This window comes from Larus michahellis, chromosome 12 (genome assembly GCF_964199755.1).
Source record: "Larus michahellis chromosome 12, bLarMic1.1, whole genome shotgun sequence".
Taxonomy (NCBI): domain Eukaryota; kingdom Metazoa; phylum Chordata; class Aves; order Charadriiformes; family Laridae; genus Larus; species Larus michahellis.
This window is the reverse complement of record NC_133907.1, coordinates 16263803-16283089: the sequence shown is the minus strand read 5'-3', so window position 1 is coordinate 16283089 and position 19287 is coordinate 16263803. Positions and strand designations below refer to the sequence as shown.

At 57.8% G+C, this 19287-nt stretch overlaps 1 protein-coding gene across 1 annotated transcript; it reads left to right on the top strand.

The window, feature by feature from the left end:
* Positions 1-1923: 1923 nt before the first annotated feature.
* LOC141750100 (uncharacterized) lies at positions 1924-18943 on the top strand. The gene is made up of 19 exons (XM_074604682.1): positions 1924-1962; positions 2428-2609; positions 2691-2796; positions 3699-3765; positions 6826-6894; positions 7074-7193; positions 9191-9342; positions 9813-9961; positions 10465-10630; positions 10973-11079; positions 11578-11709; positions 12396-12540; positions 12801-13031; positions 13267-13460; positions 14515-14642; positions 14840-15009; positions 16851-17006; positions 17433-17546; positions 18374-18943. The coding sequence occupies exons 1-19, from the start codon at positions 1924-1926 to the stop codon at positions 18413-18415; spliced, it is 2469 nt and encodes an 822-aa protein (XP_074460783.1). The 3' UTR covers positions 18416-18943.
* The last annotated feature ends 344 nt before the right edge of the window (positions 18944-19287 follow it).

The window sequence follows — 19287 nt, the reverse complement described above, 5'->3', positions numbered from 1 at the left end:
TTTTCCCTCTCTTTCCCAAGGCTCTCTGCAGCTGTATTACACCCACTTCCAGGTAGAAGGAGCCTGTAAGAGCCACTGTAAACTCTACTGTCTGCCTTTTCACAAAGCTTGGTGCTGCAGAAATACCCCAGTCCCATACACTATATACACACCATTGATCCGGAGCCGGGCATTACAGCAGATAAGAAAGGCCTAAACATAAGCAGAATTTTTTGAAAAGAATGCCCAGGATTGCCCGCTCTAAAAACTGCTGCTGGGTGGGTTGGTGGGGTTCGACAAGATGAAGAGCTCCTCAGGACCTTTTGGAGGACTTCTAGACCCCTGCGGTCCTTTGTCAATGTCGGAGAGCGTACATCTCAAAACTGTTGCAAGGGGAAGCCGAGGGTTTGGTCTGTGTCCTTACCAGGAGTATCAACGCTAGCGTGCTTCAGATCCCACGTCAGAGAAAACAAGGGTCTGGGACTGGTGAAAATATTGTTGGTGGGGCAGAATTTGGAACGTCGTCCCTTGGCTCAATAAGACCCAAGGGATTTCCAACAACTAGGAGGGACTCTGACAGCTGGCTGTATGAGAGGGAATATGACACGACCCGGAAAGCAGGAGCCGGGGTCTCCCTCGAGCTGTGCCAGCGCAAACGGCCTTGGGCTGCGCTGGAAGGGACCTGCCCAGGCCCTGGGAATTCCCGATGCTGCAGCCGTGGGCAAGGGCTGCTCACCTGCCCCCGCGCTGCCCGGCCTCCGAGGGTCCCAGCGTCGTCAGAGCCCACGCAGAGGGCATGGCCCGTCCCAGCAGAGCTGGGTGCTCTCGAGGAGCTGCCTTGGCTCAGGTGCCACCAGCAGGAAAGGCTCCAGCCCTGCCCACAGACTGCCATGACCCTCTTGGCGTCAGCAGGAGCTGTCGATTGCTTTTCGGAGTTGTAGCCGGGTTTGCTGTGGGGCTTTGCCTTTGGGTCTATGTTATGGCTGCTCACCTCCAAACCCGTAAGAGCTGTTGTACGATGAGAGCGTAAGGAATGGAGGAGGGTGAGGGGTGGGCGGCTCAAAGGCCTGCAGGGCGCTGCCTGGAGCCTGGGCTGGCACTTGCACGTGAGGACGGGCTGGGTTTTTCCTTGGCATTTCCATCCGTCCAGACCTCTTTGGGAAGGACGGGCACCACTTGCCCCCGCGTCCCACAGACAGGCTGCAACGCCTTGGGTAAAACCCGCTTGTTAAATAGCCAACAAACTGCCTTCCACCAGTTTCCGTGAGCATTCCTGCCCTGGCAATAACCCACCAGGACTGTCAAGGGCTGTCGTAACTCCATCTGCTGCCGTGGCAGAGATGGGCAATGCTCTTCCTGCCTTAGAGCTGGAGGGGGCACAAGCATCCCGGGGAGCCCTGCCACACACCATGGTCTCAACTGGTGTGCTGGTCACTGGCGAAAGGTCCCTGGGTACTGGTGAGCACCGCGTGCTGTACAGATGCAGAGCGAGAGCAGAGACCAGACAGGGATGGCCATGAGATGTGAGGTGAACATCAGCTCCTGCAGGAAATAGCTGGAGAGGAACTTTTCTGTGGGGCGTGTGTGACTGCCAGGCATGAGGGGATGGTCAGGAAGAGCCGCTGAAGACAGGAATGAAGTGTAATGTGTTGGGATTCTTAACTTTGGGGGGCACCTATGTATGTATAAAGCTGCCCCCCGCTTTAAGGGGGCTCGTCCCCGTCCGCACTGTGCAGTTGTCACTGGGGCTCCCGTTGCCATGGCCCGTGTTCCATCTGCAACTGCCAGTGCCCGGCGACGGGCACAACTCAGCCCTGCTCACCTACTGCCCACGCAGCCCTTCTGCCCTGCTCCTGGTGCCTCGGACCCAGAACCCAGCCCTTCCCCTGTGCACTTCTCCCGAAACCTCATTCCTCGTCTGTGTGCTGCCATCTCGGTGGCATCATGAAAGCCCAGGGAAAGAAGACGCTTGCGCTGGCAGAGGTATGGCCCCACTCCCCGGAGCTGGGCACCCCGCAGTGGTGGGGGGGCCGGCAGCTTGGCTCGCCCTCTCCCCCCACCCCTGCAAGGCCAGGGGCTGGCAGAAGCCCTTCTGGGCTGCTCATGCCCTGCTGGGATGCAGCATCCCTGCGCCGGGGGGACACGTCCCCACACACAGCCCAGGCTGCCCCGGGCTGGTGCCGCAGGGATGCTCGGCGGGAGCAGGCGGGTGCTGGCCGGAGCCTGAGCCGGTGCCTGCGCTGCCCCTTTCCAGGCTGGAGCCGTGGGAGCTGAGCCCTGCCAGCGGAGCAGCACCGAGCCCAAAGGCCGCCTGCACCGAGTAAGGAGCTTCTGGGCGCCAGGGCAGGCGCGGGGCCAGGGTCTATGCGGGGGGCGCCGGGGACTGTGCCCAGAGCCCCGTGGGGCAGGGAGCAGGGCTGCTCACCCCTGCCCTCTCTGCTCCGCCAGATCCACAGGACCGTGCCACACTCCAAGCTGCTGAAGGAGAGGAAGAAGAGGAGCCTCCAGCTGCAGGCGCTGGGGCGTCAGTGTTGGTGGGTGCTGGTGGCCAAGGAGCCACTCAGGTCCAGCCAGTTCCTGCTGGAGCCCCATGGCCCCACTGCTCTCCCCGGGCAGCAAGAGGGGCAGGGGTGCGGAGACCCCCATCCCACAGGTCCACTGGGCTGGCCAGGGCAGGACCAATGCCCTTTTCTGCTTGCCTTTCGGCTTAGGATGTGCCAGACTGCGCTGGAGGCTGCAGAGGCGGCTGCCAGGAGTGTGGGGACGGAGGAAGAGATGGCGATGGAGGTGGATGTGGCTGAGGAGGAGGAGATGGAGGTGGATGTGGAGGAGGAGGAGGCGATGGATGTGGACCCGCCATCAGGAGGACAGGCACGTGCTCGCCATGCGCTGCCCGCAGGGAGGGAGGGTCTCCTGCCACCGGGATGGGGCTGGGGCTGGGCTGGGTGGTCCCCGCTGCAGGGACACGGCGTCCGCTGCCCTTCTGCTGGCGGCACAATGGCCCCCACCGCGCTGCCCTGAGCCCCCGTCCGGTTTGGGCCGGGAGCGATTCCTTAGGGCCGGGACAGGCAAGTGTAAGCCCGAGCCCAGGCGGGGCTCAGCGCTGGCGGCAGAGTCCCGCTGTCCCCAGCGTGTCCCAGGGCTGTGGCCATGGAACGCCCGTCGGGGCAAAGCCCGACCCGAAGCAGCTGCTGCCGCTGAGCCGGCTCGGGAAGCCCCAGCTCTGCTGGGTGAGGCGCTGCTCGTTAGCCAAACGGCCGTGCCGCTGGCTTTTCTTCCAGGGGCAGCAGGCGTGCGGAGGCCAGACCAAGAGCAGATCAAGGAAGAGGAAGTGTTGTAAATACTTGTCTACAGTTTGTTAATAGTTTTGGTGTTTGTTAATAGTTTTGTTAGTTGTTAATATTTTTGTTAGTTGTTCAGAGTTGTTGAGTTGTAAGAGTTGTTACTGGTTGTTAAGAGTTGTAGGTAGTTGTGTTGTTGTTAATAAAGAGTTGTGTTCCTGTTTTTCACCCCCAAGCTCTGTGTGCATTTCTTGGGAGCCGCGGCCTTTGCAGAGTTGTGGTTCCAGTGTCTCGGGGATGGCGGCGCTGGAAGCGGCTGGGGGTGGTGGCACGGCCGCCCCGGGGGTCCCTGTGCACAGATGGGATGCGGCTGATGAAAGGGACGTCCCTGGGCACCAGCGGGGTTCATGGGCTGCTGGGGAGTGGGGTCCCCAACAGCAAAGGGGTCCCCAGCCAAGCACGGACTCTGCCATGACCGACCCCTGCCATGATGCCATCAAAGCAGGCAGGAAACCTGCTGCTGCCTTGCTGCTGGAGGGAAAGGAAAGGGAGGGACGGGGCACAAGCCAGGATGGGGCTGCAGAGCTGCAAAATGCAAACTGATCAGCCGAGGGCCATGACATCCTTGGGAATGGCTGGTACAAGGATGAGGGGAGAAGGTTTTGGAGCTGCAGGGGCTGATGTTTAATGGTGTGAACCTCCCCACGCTCAGGTCTTTGCTTCTGGTCCTGCCGTGCTTTACCCGGGGCCGTGCCCAGAGCCGAAGCCCGGAGCAAAGCCCTCCTTGCCCTCCGGCATTCCTGCTGCTGGCAGCGGCCCCGGGCCCTGGTCCCCACTCGGGGCGAGCCGTGGAGGGGGCAGCGCAGGCTGCGGGGGGCTTTGGGGAGAGGGAGCTGGTGCAGGGGTGCGGTGGGCGCAGGGTGTCGGGGTGCGGGGAGCCGTGGGTGCCGGCAGAGTGGCGAGGGGGGGCGATGCCGTGCGGGCCGGGGTTGCGGGATGCGGGGAGCCGCGGGGGGCCGGGCCTGCGGAGGGGCCGCTGCCTGGGGTGCGGAGTCGGGGGGCGATGCGGGGTCCCCTCTCTCCGTGTGGCTGGGTCGGGGCTGTGTGTGTGTGTCCGGTGGGTGTCGGCTGGCGGAGCCGAGCTGTCCGTGCCCCCCCGGCTGTCAAGGCTCCCCTGGACACAGGGGCTTCAGCCAGGGACTCGCAGGTGTCCGGGCTGTCCCAGGGTCAGGCGCTGCAGGGAGCAGCCTGCACCCGGTCTCCACTCGGATCCTGCTGCCCAAAGCCATCCTTCTCCCTCCCCCCCCGCATGCTGAGACCCTTCCTGCGAGAGCTTTCCTCCTTGTGGCTTGAGTTGAGCTCCCCCCTGGTGTTGGTGAGTTTGTAGCGAGTGCCCCAAGATGATGGTGTTGGGAGGGCATTAACTCCAGCAGAGCTGTAATAATCCCAGATGAGCTGGGTAAGGAGGGTGGTGTTGGGCGGGTTTGGGGAAAGGTCTGCTTAAAGAGCAATCGAGCAGAAGGGGCAAGGTGGGGGGCAAGTGGGAAGTCAGCAATAAAATGTTTGCGGGGATGACTGGGGGCATCTTTTTGTGCCCGGCAGTGAGTTGTGGGGAGCGCAAAGGAGTTTCAAGGAACTGCGGGGAGCGATGAAGGGAAAGCCCCGGTGCCTTGGCTCGGAGGAAAGGTGCCAGGGCAAGGCGGGGGCCGAGTGCCCAGTGGGTCAGGCTTCCCAAGCTGCTGCCGAGCCCCCCGCGGGCTGGGAGGGGAAGGCATCGCCCTCAGCGGTGGGGTGGAGGCTGTGGGACGCGCTCCTTGGTGCCAGCCCCGCTGGCTGGCATGTGTCAGGGCTGAGGCGGGCGGGGGACAACCGGGATGGGGCGGGGGGTGGCGGCAGGGGGGGGTCTCAACAAGCCGGGACGAGGTGCCAGTGCCGCTGCCGAGGCAAGCGGAGGGTCCTCAGCCCTGCCGCCTGCCCCAGCCAAAATATGGAACTTTGGTTGTTGCCAGAAGGGGAAAACACTTCAGCAAAACTCTTTTGCTCAAGGAGAATGGAAAACATACTACTGCTCGTTTTTTGAAAATGTCTTTATTTGGTGCTTGCATTCTTCTGCCAGCAAAATGCCGATGGGAGGTTGTCTGTGACCTGCTCTTTATTGCCCCTTCTCCACGGGACAGGCTGGCTCGGGATGAAAATTCTCTCTGGGCTGAGGCCCCAGAGATGCAGAATCCCCCCCAGGTTGGTGTCGGGAGTGGGGTTGCTGCCCACTGGCGAAAGGAGGAGGTGAGGGGGGAGGAGGAGGGATGAGCACTCTCACCGTTGGCTGGGGAAAGGACTTGTTTAGTTTTTGCTCACAGGTGCAGGAATGAAGAGTTTTGGTGCCCCCGCAGCAGCCCTGGCCGGCAAAGGGCTGAGATAAGGGGCAGAGCCCCGACTGCGCTGCAGAGCCGGGGGTCCCAGGCTCATCCACCAGCGCAGCAGGAGCTTTGCTTCGCCAGGTCCAGTTCTCCCGACCCTGCTCTGCACGGGCTGCTCGCCCCCACGGGCTGCTCAGGGGAGGGGTTTAAGGCTGCAGAAGGTGGGTTCGCTCCGAGTCCTGCCAAACGGCAGAGAGCTGCTGATTCCTGGGTGTAGTGTCCCCTGACAGGAGAGGTCAAGAAGGGGACCCTTTCCACTGCACAAGGAATGCAGAAAGTGTAGGCAGCCCTACAGGGAGGCCCCAAGGGTCCTTGTGCCCATCACCTGTTACTGGGAACCACTGAAAAGAGCCTGTCTCCATCCTCTTTAAACCCACCCTTTAGATACTTTGCAACATTAATAAGGTCTCCCCTCGGCCTTCTCTTCTCCAGGCTAAAGAGTCCCAGCTCTCTCAGCCTTTCCTCATAAGGGAGATGCTCCAATGCCTCCATCGTCTTTCTTGCCCTACGCTGGACTCTCTCCGGCAGTTCCCTGTCTCTTGAACTGGGGAGCCCAGAACTGGACACAGTATTCCAGTTGTGGCCTCACCAGTGCAGAGTAGAGGGGGAGAATGACCTCCCTGGACCTGCTGGCCACACTCTTCCCTATGCAGCCCAGAATTCCGTTGGCTGCCTTGGCGACAAGGGCACATTGCTTGCTCATGGATAATTTACTGGTCTTCCTCCCTGTCTGCTCGTTTTCTGGGACTTGGGGATGGCCTTCTCCTGAGCTTTTAGGAGTTCCTCCTTGAAGTGAGACCAGCCTTCCTGGGCACCTTTGCCCTTCAGGACTGTCCCCCAAGGGACACTCTCAACCATGTTCCTAAGCAGGCCAAAGTTTGCCCTTCGGAAACCTTCGGGAACCGCTCTTGGGAAACGTCTAAATTATCCCTGGCACCCTCAGAGACACCCCACTCCCCCAAGGAGTCAGACAAGGAGTCAGACAGCTGAAGGTGGGGGGGTTGAGGTAGGAGGCAGCTTTCAACCCGTTTTAAGCTGTGCTCCTGAAGCGGTGTTTGTGAAGATGGTTATGGGCTTGGAGGGGCTTGGTTTGTGGATTTGTTTGGCCTTAAGTGTATTACCCTTCAGGGTAACGCTTTCTGTGGCAGCTGGAAACAGTCCTTCTTGTACACCAAACCCAACCCCGTATTTGGAAGGGGCATTTCGGCTGCTGCAACGTGCGTTTTCTTCCCTGGGTGACACTCGGCCCCAAACATACACAGCCTTTCACTTTGGCACATTCTTGTCCCCCTGGCTGAAAGATTCTGTATTTTCACGGGTTGAATGCTTCCTCAGCCCACCACAGGCCATAATGACTGTGCCTTTACAGACCACTTCCCTTGCTCACTGCTTTCAGATTTGAGCATCGAAGCCATGGAGGGAGCAGGAGAGCAGCAGCTGGATGTAGAGCACAACCTGTTTAAGCAGCGGTGGGATAAAGGTGGCAATCGCGTGACTCCAGGGGCCGAGAGACACGGTAAGGCGCTCTTCTGCCTTTCTTGGGCGGATGCTCTGGTCGTCCTGCCATCACTGTGTGCCTGGTTTGGCTTTCACGGGAACAAGGGACAGCTGACGAGCATTTAAACACCTTTAAGGTGTTTAAAACTGAAACACCTTAAGGTTGAACCTTAAACACGTTTAAGGCACGCAAGTCTATGAAACGTGCAGATCAGTCCGACTGCTTTTATACTGGCTACTTTTGCGGGGCAAATCTTTGCCTAGTCCCTCTGAAATCATGACAAGGGCTCATGGATGCATTTCAGGAATAAAGCTCCCAAGTTAATGGTCTTTGACGACTAGAAAGGAAGCAGCTGTTCTGGCCAAGCTTGGCTTTGGTTGTATCTTTAAATCACAGTGGGCTGACAAATGGGATGACCTGGTTAGAGGAAAGAGCCTCTCCCCAGGGAAGGTTCTGGCGACTCAAGCCTTGAAGCCTAACCTTGCCCCTTACTGCAGGTACTTTGTGTGTGTTCATGCAGACCTGAGAAATATATTGTAGTTGACTTATTGGTTACAAGTTGTAGGAAGTGGCCCTTGGCTACGTGACCCTCTCCTCTACCCTTTCTACCTGTTCTGACTCACCCTCGTTCTTCGACACAAACCAGAGAGGATTCTGGCAAAGTGTTGCAGTCTAACAGGAATACTGTCCTGACTTCTCCTTTCCAAAACGTGATCTCCTGACTACCTTTTCTGGGAGACAGCGTCATTCTGTGTGTCAGCATAAAGGGAATTTGTTGGTTTGCATCACTTGGATGTAACTTTCTGGTGTTGAAGCTGAAAGGCAAGAGCTGAATGATGGGGAGGTACGAGGATTTCTCCCGTTGTCGCGGGAGTGTGGTGATAGTGCTCTCGCTGCGGTGTCCCTTGGCAGCCTTTCTCTATTCCCAGGAGAGACGAGGCCGGGGGGCAAAGGGGACTGAGCCCCGTTTGTCGTGTTTCCCCCCTCAGCCCATGAAATAGCGCTGTATTCCCGGGGTCCCTTGCCCTGGAACTCGGAAGCTTTCCCTCCCGCCCCGGCTTCCCCGTTGCCTGCTGGCGGCCCGGGCCCTTCGCGCCGCCCGTCGGGGAGGACAAGGTCCGGGAGCTCCCCCCGGGCACGTCGGCGTTTCGCCCCGGGCCGGGCCCCCCGCTCCCGCGGCAGCCCGGGCCGAAGCCGCAGCCTCCGGCAGAGGCTCCGGCGCTGCCGCCGCCTTCCCCGGGCGACGGCCCGTCCCCGCGGCCCCGGCTCTCGCCCGCCGTCTCGGGGCCCCCCCGACACGCGGCTCGCGGGGACCGTTTCCCCCCGCTCCCGCCCCCAGCGTCGGCCGGGGCCGGTAACGGTCTCCGAGCGGAGCCGGCCGGAGCGAACCGCGGCCGGAGCGGCCTCTTCCCCCGCGGCAGCCCCGCAGCCCGCAGGAAAGCGCCGCCGCAGAGCGGCCCCGAGCGAGCCCGTCCCTCCCGCCCCGCGGCTCCCGGCGGCGCCCGACAGGCGGCGGAGCCCGGCCGGCGGCGGAGCCCGGCCGGCGAGCGGGGGCATGGCGGCGCCGGGCCCGGCCTCCCTGCAGCGCCGGCTGCAGAGCTCGCAGGAGGCGCGGCACCGGCAAGCGGTGCTGGTGCGGAAGCTGCAGGCGAAGGTGAGGAGCGGGGGCGCCTGCCCGGGGGGAGCTCCCCGAGGCCGGGCCGGGGTGCCCGCGCCGTCCGCGGACGGGACTCGGCGGCGGAGCCCTCGGGGGGCGAAGGCGCGGCCCCGGCGGGGTCCTGCCCGGGCCCTGCCCTGCGCTGCCGCGGGCGGGACGGCGCCGAGCCCGGAGCTCGGGGGAGGGAGGGAGGGAGGCCCCGGGAGCCGTCCCGTCCCGCCCCGTCCCGTCCCGTCCCGTCCCGTCGGCGGTCACCCCCGAGCCGCTCGCCGGGGCTTGGCCGGGCTCGGGGGAAGCGAAGCTTCCCGGTCCCGAAGGGACTCGGTGTCGGAGCGGCAGCGCCGTGGCGCGGGCTGAGCTCGGGCTGCAGAGAGCGAGAGAAAAGCCGGTGCCGGAGGAGCCGGGTCCGTCCCCGGCTGCAGTCGCTCATCTTCATGCCGTGTCTGCGCCCAGGTCCTGCAGTACCGGACCCGCTGCCGAGAGCTGGAGCAGCAGCTGGAAGCAGGAGCGGTGAGTGCGCAGGGCGCGAACTGAAGAGAGCGGCCGGAGCGTTCGGGAGCGAAAAAGCTCCCCGAGCCATGGCAGGGGAAAGCGAGATTGTGCTCCCGGAGGGTTTCAAGAAGCGCTGCGAGTTTGCCCGCCCCTGTTCTGCCCAGTTGCCGCTCTCAGAGCAGCCAGCAGTCCCAGAAATGCAGGATTGGAGTTGTGTGCGGGAGTGCTTTATTGGCGGGGAGCGTTTCGTCCTGGGTCTCGGGAGAGGGCTTTGCTGCCTGTTCTGGGGCTGTCTCCGAAATAGAATGGGTGGACAGACAGTGTTTTGGAAGGCGAGAATGCTGGCGTCGGGCAGAGAGAGCTGGCTCTGTGCTTTTCGTTCTGCTTGCCGGCTAAAGCAGATCTAGGAAAGAAAGGGTGGGAGCGTAGGAGAGCATTCCTGGGCTTCAGGTGGAAGAATTGGACCAACCATTCGCTTTCTTCTTCAGGGATGCCTCCCAGGCAGGTGGGAAGGCACGGAGGCCCTGGAGAAAGCCCTGCTTGAGGTGAAAGAGGAGCAGCAAAGGTACAAGGAAGAAGCGTTCCCTCCTACTCGGTATCCTGGATGCTCACGGCAGGGAGGGAAAACCTGTCAGTGGTAGGCAGTCTCCGCAAGGGAAGTGTTGGGGCAAGCCCTTTGGAAAGGAGAGAGGTGCACAACCTGTTCTGTGGGGCAGTAATAGTGGTGTGTGCTGACCGCTTCTGTTTGGAGCGGGGCGTTCCTGCGGGTGAGCTCCAAGGGTCCCTTTCCAGCCTAAACGCTGCCCTGGAGCAGTAGGTGAGGGACTGGGGGCAACGCTAGAGAAAGGTGATGCGTCCAGTGATGAGGCAGCACAAAGGGGAGGCAGCCGTCGACTGTGGGCATCGTCCGAGTTGCAGAGGAAGGGGAAACCCAGCCTCTAGGTGGAAATGGAAGGCTTAAAGCAAGGAGAAGCACGTCAGTTGGCCATGACCCAGAGATCTTAGTTCATCCTAGAAAGCGCTTTTCCTGCCTCTCAGTTTGAGAACAAAGTCAGTGTTGGGGGAGCCGGGAAATCCCGGGGATGCTGCTTGTGGATAGGGGTTGTTCAGAGACCTCATGGCTGTTCCTCCCTTTGCAAGGTGCGAGGATCTGGCCGAAGCGAACAGTCTGCTGCGGGAGCACCTGGAGAAAGCGAAAGAGGTGAATTCAGCCCTCAAAGAAGATGTTGGAAAGCTGACAGTGGATTGGATGAGGGCGCGGGAGGAGCTGGAAGCGAAGGAGCGCGAATGGCGCCAGGAACGTGAGGTGAGGCTCAGCTGTGGGAATGTCAGAGGTGGTGCCAGCGTGGCATGAGAACGCGTTTTGTTTCTGGCCCAGAGAACTTGCTGTGAGAAGGTTGTGGCTCTGTTGAGGATGTGTTGGTGTTGACGAGCAGAAGAGAGGGGTTGTCGCGGATGGAGCGATAGACTTCACTCCTAAGAGAGAAGCAGCAATATATTTATTGATATAAACCAATGATTTGACCAAGTCGATAGTAGACGCGACAGTTTTAAGGGGGTGCTATAGCAAGGTCCACTTGGTTTTTTACTGCTCATACAGTGATGGCAGACGCTGAACTGGCATTTCTTTTTGTCTTTGCGTCTGTAGCTCTATGAGAACTACTTCAGGGGTGACCGTGACCGTCTGCTCGGGCTGTGGCATCAGATGGTCACCTTCCGCCGTCATTTCCTGGAAATGAAGACTGCCACGAACCGGTGAGTAGAAGTTGAGGCCCGATCTCTGGCAGAAAAGATGTACGTTCCCTTCACACCTCTCTGAGGTTCCTTTCTCACAGTTGCCTTCTACACAAACAAGAGCAGCGTAGCCGTGAGAGTGTCTGCTGCTGGTGTCAGCAGGCGACTTCAGACTCTGGGTTACTGTCAGCCATTTATCTTCCTGGATGATGAACCTTCCTTAATGCGTCGAGCGTGCCTTGGTTCTTGTGTTCTTTGTGCTTTTTTGTTACGCCGTTTTAGGCTTATTCTTCCTCCACCTTCCTGAAAAGTTTATTATGTGGCTGTTGTCGTGAGCCTCTGAGCAGTCGCTCGCCAAGGTGTGTCCTGACCCCAGAGTGTCAGGGGAATGATTTGTCCCCAGCCGAGATGTCATCTTTCCTGGCAGCTTTTCCTCTTTGCGCCATTACGTGCGTGAGAAGCGAGTCAGCTGATAGAGACGGTGGTGTGAACGTTGGCTCTTCCTTTGTTCTTCTGCAGAGATTTGTCAGAGCTGAAGGCAGAGCAAATGAGGCTTTCTGGGTCTGTAATGGCAAACTGCTCCCGTCTAAACTGCAGCGTGATGTCCTTCCAAGCCAAGAGGGAGCTGGAGAAGAAGGAGCTTCAGGACAGGTAAAGGTGTTTTAAACTTTGCTGTTAGCACCGTTCTCTTCTGGGGCTGCTTCTTGCATTCATAGATGGGCTGTGTTCACATTGCAAACACACCCGTTCTGCACAGCCTTGTTTCTGTCCCGAGTCAAACGGTTGCCTTCAACAGAAAGGACGGCAAAAATCGTCTGACTGCCAGAAGCTCCTCTGGGTAAGACCAGACTGGCAAAGAGGTGGCGTATTCCAGTGCTTTTGCTGTGAACTGGTTCTTGGTGAGCAAGCGAGAGCAGCCTAAAGAGAGCTCTGTCTCTGGTACAGCCCTTTTGCTCCCCGGGGCGGTGCTAGAGGAGTTGGCAGGAATTTGCCCAGCACCATCCTAAGCACTGTAGCACCTCTGTGCTGACAGTTCCTTGCGAGACTGAGTGCAGAAGGCCTTTGGGGCAAGAAGGGCCATTTTGCAACATGCAGCGTATTAACCGGGACCCTCCTCTGATCCCATGATCATTGGATTGGACATTCATAGCCGTCTGGCCGCTCATGACAAAGAGCGATGCAGCTCTAGTCAGGAAATGCCGGTGGTGTTTAGGTGTAGGTCCAAAGCCGTTGGAAATCATTCCAACTGCCGTATCTGGGACACAGTATGTGCTCCTGGTTTTGGAAACGAGAATGTTTTTACATTGACAACTTGTTTGTCTTTCCCCTTCTCACAGACTGAAGGACGTAGTGGCACTCGAAGACAAACACTGCGTGTTACAGCATGAGTTGGTAGTTGCGAGAGAGGCGCTGGAGGAATCGCACCTTCAGAGGGATGTGCTGAAGGAAGAGAAGCGTGAGCTTAGAGTGGCCCTGGAGAAGGTATGGCCACCTTGTGATAGCAAGACCAGCACAGATGCTTTTTTCGTGTCAGTAGAGGCCAGGGAACGTGCTGTTCTCCTCCTTGGGAAATGGTGATGAGACCACGCAGGCTCCTTGGGGTAGTTTGTGGGCACGTGCTTATTGGGAGCGCTGACCTGGGAGTATGTCAGCGAGACGCAGGGGATGTGGAGTTGCTGCTCTCCTCTTCTTCAGAGTAAGTCTTGCTGTATTTAATTTCCTCTGTGCTTCTGTGATTGCAGCTGGAGCAAGAGAATGAGGCTCTGTTGTGTAAAGTGGATGAGACGGAGAGAGCAAAGATCTCTGCCCAGGAGAAGCTGAGCTTGTGTGAAAGAACAAAGAGCGAGCTCTGTGCAGAGAAAGGCCACCTGGAGCAGCTGCTGAAGAAAGCAGAGGAGCAACAAGAGGAGCTGCGGGTAGAGCTGGGGGTCCTGGCAGAGGAGAAGGAAGAAGCCCAAGAGAAACTCCTTGAGGTGAGACCAAAGACCTGGTGCTTCTGGGTGGGCATGTGGCTGCTTGGCTGGGTGAAGCTGTGCGTGTTGGCCTCCTTTTTGGCTTCTGGTAAGTTGCAGAGAGAGGACTGCATCCACGACTCTACTGTTCTCCCGTGTGGCAAAAGCAGCAAACTGTGTAGCTCTGGAGCCTTTGTCTGGGGCAAAAGCCAGGGCTGCACGCAAGGACTCTCACTGCCTTTTGTCCCGCTTCCAGGTTTCCCGCCAGCAAGAGTCGTCTCGCAGTGGCCTGGAGCAGTTGCGCCAGGAGTCCTCTCGCCAAGGGCACGCGCTGGCCGAGGTGTGCGCAGAGAAGGAATTGCTGGTGCGGGAGAAGGCTGCCCTGGAGGTGCGACTGGCAGCCCTGGAGCGGGAGAGACAAGGCCTTTCGGAGCAGCTGGCAGAGGCCAGGTAAGGGCAGGGAGGAGACCCTGGGCAGGACGTTCTTTAATGTCTGTAATGGTAAAGGTGACAGTGGTTCCACGGGGATCGATTGCATCCTGTGTGCTTTTCACATGTTTTCGCTTCCATGGACAGAAAATGGAAGAATTCCAATTCAAGCAAAAAAAAAAAAAGTCTACCTTGATTTGAAGGTTATTTTTCTGACAGCTGAAGCTGGCAAAGCTCTCCTGAGCGTTGGGCTCATGTTTATGCCCCCTTACGTGTTCCTCTGTGACGTCCACAGCAAGCCGAGTGGGCTCTGAACGGAGCCATAATTAAACCACGCAGACGTTTCCCAGAACGTGAAGTTTCTCTCTGGTCTTGGATTCTTGTTCTGTGCATTTGAACATCGATCTTTCCTTGTCACGTAGTTTGAGGTGGGATCTTCAGAATTGACGGCTATTGCTTATGGAGGTTGTGAGCAGGACGCTGCCCTTCGGGAGAAGCCAGAGGCTCCTGCAGAAAATGTGGAGGGCCTTCTGTTTCTAAGCTAACTGGTGTTAGTATGGTGCAGGAGCTAGAGCTGGTGACACCAGCAGCAGGGAACCCTCTCTTGAATTCTCGCCAGCCTTCAGGGGTTCCTGCCCATCACTGATGTCTGTTAAAATGGACATAGTTACTTTGGCCTGCCAGAGACTGGTGTAATCGGAACTGTGTGCTTGTTCTCCTTCTTGAAGATACGTCCTCCGTTGTCCATCCAAGTTTTGCTTGCTGGCACAGGCTTGGTGGGCGCAGCTACCCGTGTGTCGTGGATCAGACCCCAGCAAGTGAAGATTTGGCTATTGCAGTCCAATTCGGCTGGGCTTTCTGTGTGCTGCCAGGTGACAAGGGAAGCCTGGCCATCCCCTGGCAGGGGCCCGCATTGCTATTTGGAAGGGCAGAAATAGGCTCTCTGTGTAGGAGTTTCCACGCGAGCCTTTTTCCGTAGGCAGGGGTAGGGATCTTGCACCGCTTCTTCCTGGAACAACTCCCTGTGGGTGTCAGGAGCAAGCAGCTCCTTTCTCTCTGTATTCACGATTTGCAGGTCAGGGAAGGAGACCCTGGAATGCAGCCTGTTGGAGGCTCAGCAGCACTTGTCTGAGCTGGAGATCAGCAGGAGTCATCTCGAAACCCAGCTCCACGCGGTGGCGCAGGCCAAGGAGGTGATCCAAGGTGAGAGCCTCCCGTTTCTGGTGATCCCGTGCCTGGGGAAGGTGGTATGAAAGCAGCTCTCTGTCCGCAGTGCTTCTGAGGAGTGAAGGAGCTGGAGACAGACCCCTCCTCCACGGAAGCTCAAAGGGCGTAAGGTCAGTAAAGTCAGAGCCGCTGTTTGTGCAGACTCTGACTCTTGCCATTTGTCGTGTTTGCAGGGGAAGTGAAGTGCCTTCAGTGGGAGCTGGAAGCGGAGAGGTCTCTCCTGAAGCGGGAACGGCAAAACATGGCGCAAGAGCTCCTGCAGAAAGAAGAGCAGCATACCGACACCCTCAAAGTTCGGGAGGCCGACCACCAAGGGGAGATAAACAAGCTCCTGCAAGACGTGGTAGGAAACACTATGCTTCTGAATGCTTCAAGCCAGCTTTGTGGGCTGGCTTTAGGAGAAGAACAGCCTGAGCGTGGGAAATGGCAGCAATGGTCTGTCCCGGGCGACACGGTGCCGGGCCAGGCAGCAGAGCCAGTGGCTCGTCCTGGAAGGAGCGTGGAGACCCCCAGGACTCTGGTGGGACAGTAAATGCAGGCACGGGTTGCGTGTGGGCGTAAGAGGAGTTCAACAGAAGGTTGGGTGGTCCCCAGCCAAAGCACGGCAGCAAAGGGCTGGGATCTTAGCAGCCTCCCGCCCGCCATGGAGTAGACTCCTAACGCTGCTGCCAGCTGCAGGCGGGGGAACTTTGTTCCTTCCTTTCTGTCCTTTGGCGGCTGACAGAGGTGTTGGAGCAGACGGAACAGGCCCCTTGTTCCTGGTACTGGCGTTCGCGGCCTGTCTTGTGAGGAGGGCACGAGGGTCTGGTCCCTTTCTGACCCTGCAGTCCGTCTGCACCTTTTCCTTGATGAAAAGGGAGCCGAGCTGTGACAATGGAGGCTGTGAGCCTACGCTGTTCTGAGGAGCTTGGCTGAGACTTCATCAAATGACTGAATGGTTTGGGTTGGAAGAGACCTTAAAGAGCTTCTAGTTCCTACCCCTATGCCAGTGGGACACCTCCCACTGGACCAGGTTGCTCCAAGCCCCGTCCAACCTGGCCTTGAACCCCTCCAGGGATGGGGCAGCCACAGCTTCTCCGGGCAACCTGGGCCAGCGTCTCACCGCTCTCACAGCAAAGACTTTCTTCCTAATATCTCATCTCAGTCTCCCTTCTTTCAGTCTAAAACCGTTTCCCCTGAGCCCCTTTAGGGACTGGAAGGGGCTCTAAGGTCTCCCCGGGGCCTGCTCTTCTCCGGGCTGAACCCCCCCAGCTCTCTCAGCCTGTCCTCACAGCAGAGGGGCTCCAGCCCTCCCAGCATCTCTGTGGCCTCCTCTGTCCCCGCTCCAACAGGTCCGTGTGCTGATATTCATGGCCCCAGAGCTGGAGGCAGCACTGCAGGGGTTCTCCCCAGAGCAGAGCAGAGCAGAGGGGCAGAATCCCCTCCCTCGCTCTGCTGGCCACGCTACTGGGGATGCAGCCCAGGATACGGGGGGCTTTCTGGGCTGCAAGTGCACGTTGCCGGCTCTCATGGACCATCACCCCCAAGTCCTTCTGCTCAGGGCTCTCTCAATCCATTCTCTGCCCAGCCTGTGTTTGTGCTTGGGCCGAGAAGAAAATGTTTGCTAGTAATTCACCATTCAGCTGCTCAAACGCTTTCCGTCAAGCCCAGAACTAATGAAAGAACTACGCAGCTTGCCGTTAAAATGAATGCGAGTCCAAGAGCTGTGCGTGGGTGATTGGTTCTCTCCTATCTAGGCAAGATGAAGCAATGTGTGGCGGTTGGGATTTGGCCTGGAAAGGGCACAGTTGACCAAGCGAATGTACTAAACGTAGTAGAATTTTGTAAGGATGGCTGAACAGCAGCGACACTGATGGTGCTTAGAGGAGGCTTTCAGAGATGGAGACTCCTGAGGTCCAGCTTTTCCAGGGTATTAGAGAGAATGGAAATGGTACCGTTGGCTGGTGGGGTTGAAGGCTTCATTGCGCTTTCAGGGTGTTCTTTTGGCGCAGGGATTTCTCCGAGGTGATGTGGAGGAGGGCCCCTGGGAAGGGAGAGTGTTGTTTTGGGCTGTGGGCCGGGAGGAGGAGGAGAAGGGACGTAGCACTGTCCTTTCCTCCATGGTCACTCTCCGCGATGTGTTGACTCTGGCCCTTCTCTCCTTTCTGTGGCACCACTCCCATCATCTGCTCTCTGAATGCCCAGCAGGCGATTGCAGAAGGGCAGCGGCTGTCCTGGCTCTCGGAGAAGAGACTCCTGTCGCAGCGGCTGGAACGTCTGCAGCGAGCAGTTGCAAGGCTGGACCAGGAGAAGACGGAGCTGAAGCAATACAGTGCTGAGCTCAGGAGGACTCTGGAGGAGGTAGACCAGGCTTTCGCTGCCTCTGCGCAGCATCACGGTCCTCTGGAAGACACCGCATTTCCAGAGGCAGCACTGTGGAGTCCTGGGCTTGTTTCCTTCCCTCTCCCACTGTCCCCTGTGGCCACACGCTTTTGTCTTTTCTCTCTCTTCTGGCACCCCGTTGCCTTCGCAAATGCACGTTCACTGCGGTACCAGCCTTCTTGCCCCAGTGTCCCCATACACACCCACTGGACACTCTTGTGTCAGGAACTCTTTCCTCCTGCTCGCTCTCTTCCGTGGGCTGCTTGGAGTGCTTTTTGGCCCCAGCGTTCTGTGGTGCAATTCACAGTCTCTGAGCAGCCATCTCCTTGCCAGGATGTCCAGAGGTCCTTTTGCTCCTTGTGTGGTGGCAGCTTTCTGTGACCCTTTCTCCTATCCAACGTGCAGGTGGAACGTGAACGGAGGAGGCTGAGGAGATATTGCAGAGGTCGGGCGCTGCCAGATGCAGGCGGATCTTCTCTCTCCGAGTCTGACCAGCACAAGATGCTGGCGTCTCAGCAGGTGAGACCAGGATCTTACTTGGTGGGAGGAGGCTCTGGCCAGATGGAGGAACGATGGCAGCAGCCCCCCAGTATAGACCGGGTGAGGAGCAGGAAAGCTCTCATCCAGAGCCGCTGTGGCTGTGCTGATGGGCACAGCTCTGCACGATGCTGTGGCCCGAGTTTTGTTTGGCCATCAGGAAGGGAGGCCGGCAGGCGGTGGGAATACCCAGTCAGACGCGTCCCTTGGCCATGGCCAGACAGCATCGTTCCCCGAGGTCTGGTCTCTGTGGTGCCTGTGGGTCAGGCAGGGTGGGAGAGGGATTGGAGGAAACTCAGAAAACGGAATGGATGGGAAATAGAGAATAGTCTAAGGACGTTCCCCTTGAGTCTTGCTCGTCTTGTTGAGCTTTCCCATTTTCCCTTTTCACGCGCTAGCTGTCACGTTTTCAAGGCAGATGAGAGCAGAAGAGTTCCTCAGTGCCTTGTGTAACCAGTAACTCTCCTGCTGAGGAAAAAGCCTGTGGCAGTAAGGTGGCAGTAGCCCCAGTCTCTCCCTTGGAAAGGGGAGTTGGGTGACTTAATCCTGTAGGAACCTCTCTCTCTCATATCCATGGGATGTCTCGGGGTTGTACGTGTGAATGGTGAGCCAGAGAGAAAGTCAACGTGTTGATAGTGTGAGGTGAGGCCAGGGTGACTCTGGGAGCCTGTGACTTCCATTCCCCGAAGAGCAAGTGTTTGTCGGGGCTGGCGTTAGAGGGTGCGTCTTCCCCGAGAGCCGGTACCGTGGAGCTAGGGCTGGTCCTACCAGCGTGGGCTTGTCTGAGCTCGGCCTTTGGCCTCTTTCAGGTGTCCCTTCCGCAGACGCAGCTGGCGCAAGACGGAAAATAGAAGCGGGACTGGATTGAGTGCTGTGCAAAGACCGGCCAGGAACTTGAAGACCTTGAAGGCCAAAGCTGCTGCTCCGGTGGCAGAGACTCGGGAGCTGCGCTGAACCTTGTCCTGCCGCGGAGCAGCTGCAGCATCGCGGGGTTCCCGTCTTGGGCCCTTCCCTGGACTGTGTTTGTTTTCCTGCGGGCAGGGGGGGTGCATTTGTTCTGTTTAGATTTTGCAGCATGTGCTAGTGATAGTGGGGGTTTATGTTTTTGTACTAAAAGCCATTTTGTACTATTTCTGAAGGGAAAAGGGAGAGGGGTTTTTACCTTTTTTGTAATAAAAACCATTTTGTACTGTTTCTGAAGGAAAGGGGGAGTGGGGTTTTTACCTTTTTTGTAGTAAAAGCCATTTTGTACTGTTTCTGAAGGAAAGGGGGAGTGGGGTTTTTACCTTTTTGTAATAAAAGCCATTTTGTACTGTTTCTGAAGGAAAGGGGGAGTGGGGTTTTTACCTTTTTTGTAGTAAAAGACATTTTGTACTGTTTCTGAAGGAAAAAGAGAGTGGGGTTTTTACCTTTTTGTAATAAAAGCCATTTTGTACTGTTTCTGAAGGAAAGGGGGAGAGGGGTTTTTACCTTTTTGTAATAAACGCCATTTTGTACTGTTTCTGAAGGAAAGGGGGAGTGGGGTTTTTACCTTTTTTGTAATAAACACCATTTTGTACTGTTTCTGAAGGAAAAAGAGAGTGCTTGGTACATTCATGGGTCGGGAAAAGGTTAGAGTAGGGACGTCAAAAGAATATGGTTAAAAAGTTCCAGGAGCGCTTTGTATAGAATTGTAGTAGAACTTTGATGGAGTTTGAGCTGAACTCCTGAAATTAAACCTTAA

Excerpts from the sequence above, each read along its gene's own strand:
- LOC141750100 (XM_074604682.1), top strand. The coding sequence starts at position 1,924 with ATGAAAGCCCAGGGAAAGAAGACGCTTGCGCTGGCAGAG. Across the intron at positions 11,080-11,577 it reads ATGAAGACTGCCACGAACCG|AGATTTGTCAGAGCTGAAGG; the intron begins GTGAGTAGAAGT and ends GTTCTTCTGCAG. Across the intron at positions 12,541-12,800 it reads TTAGAGTGGCCCTGGAGAAG|CTGGAGCAAGAGAATGAGGC; the intron begins GTATGGCCACCT and ends CTGTGATTGCAG.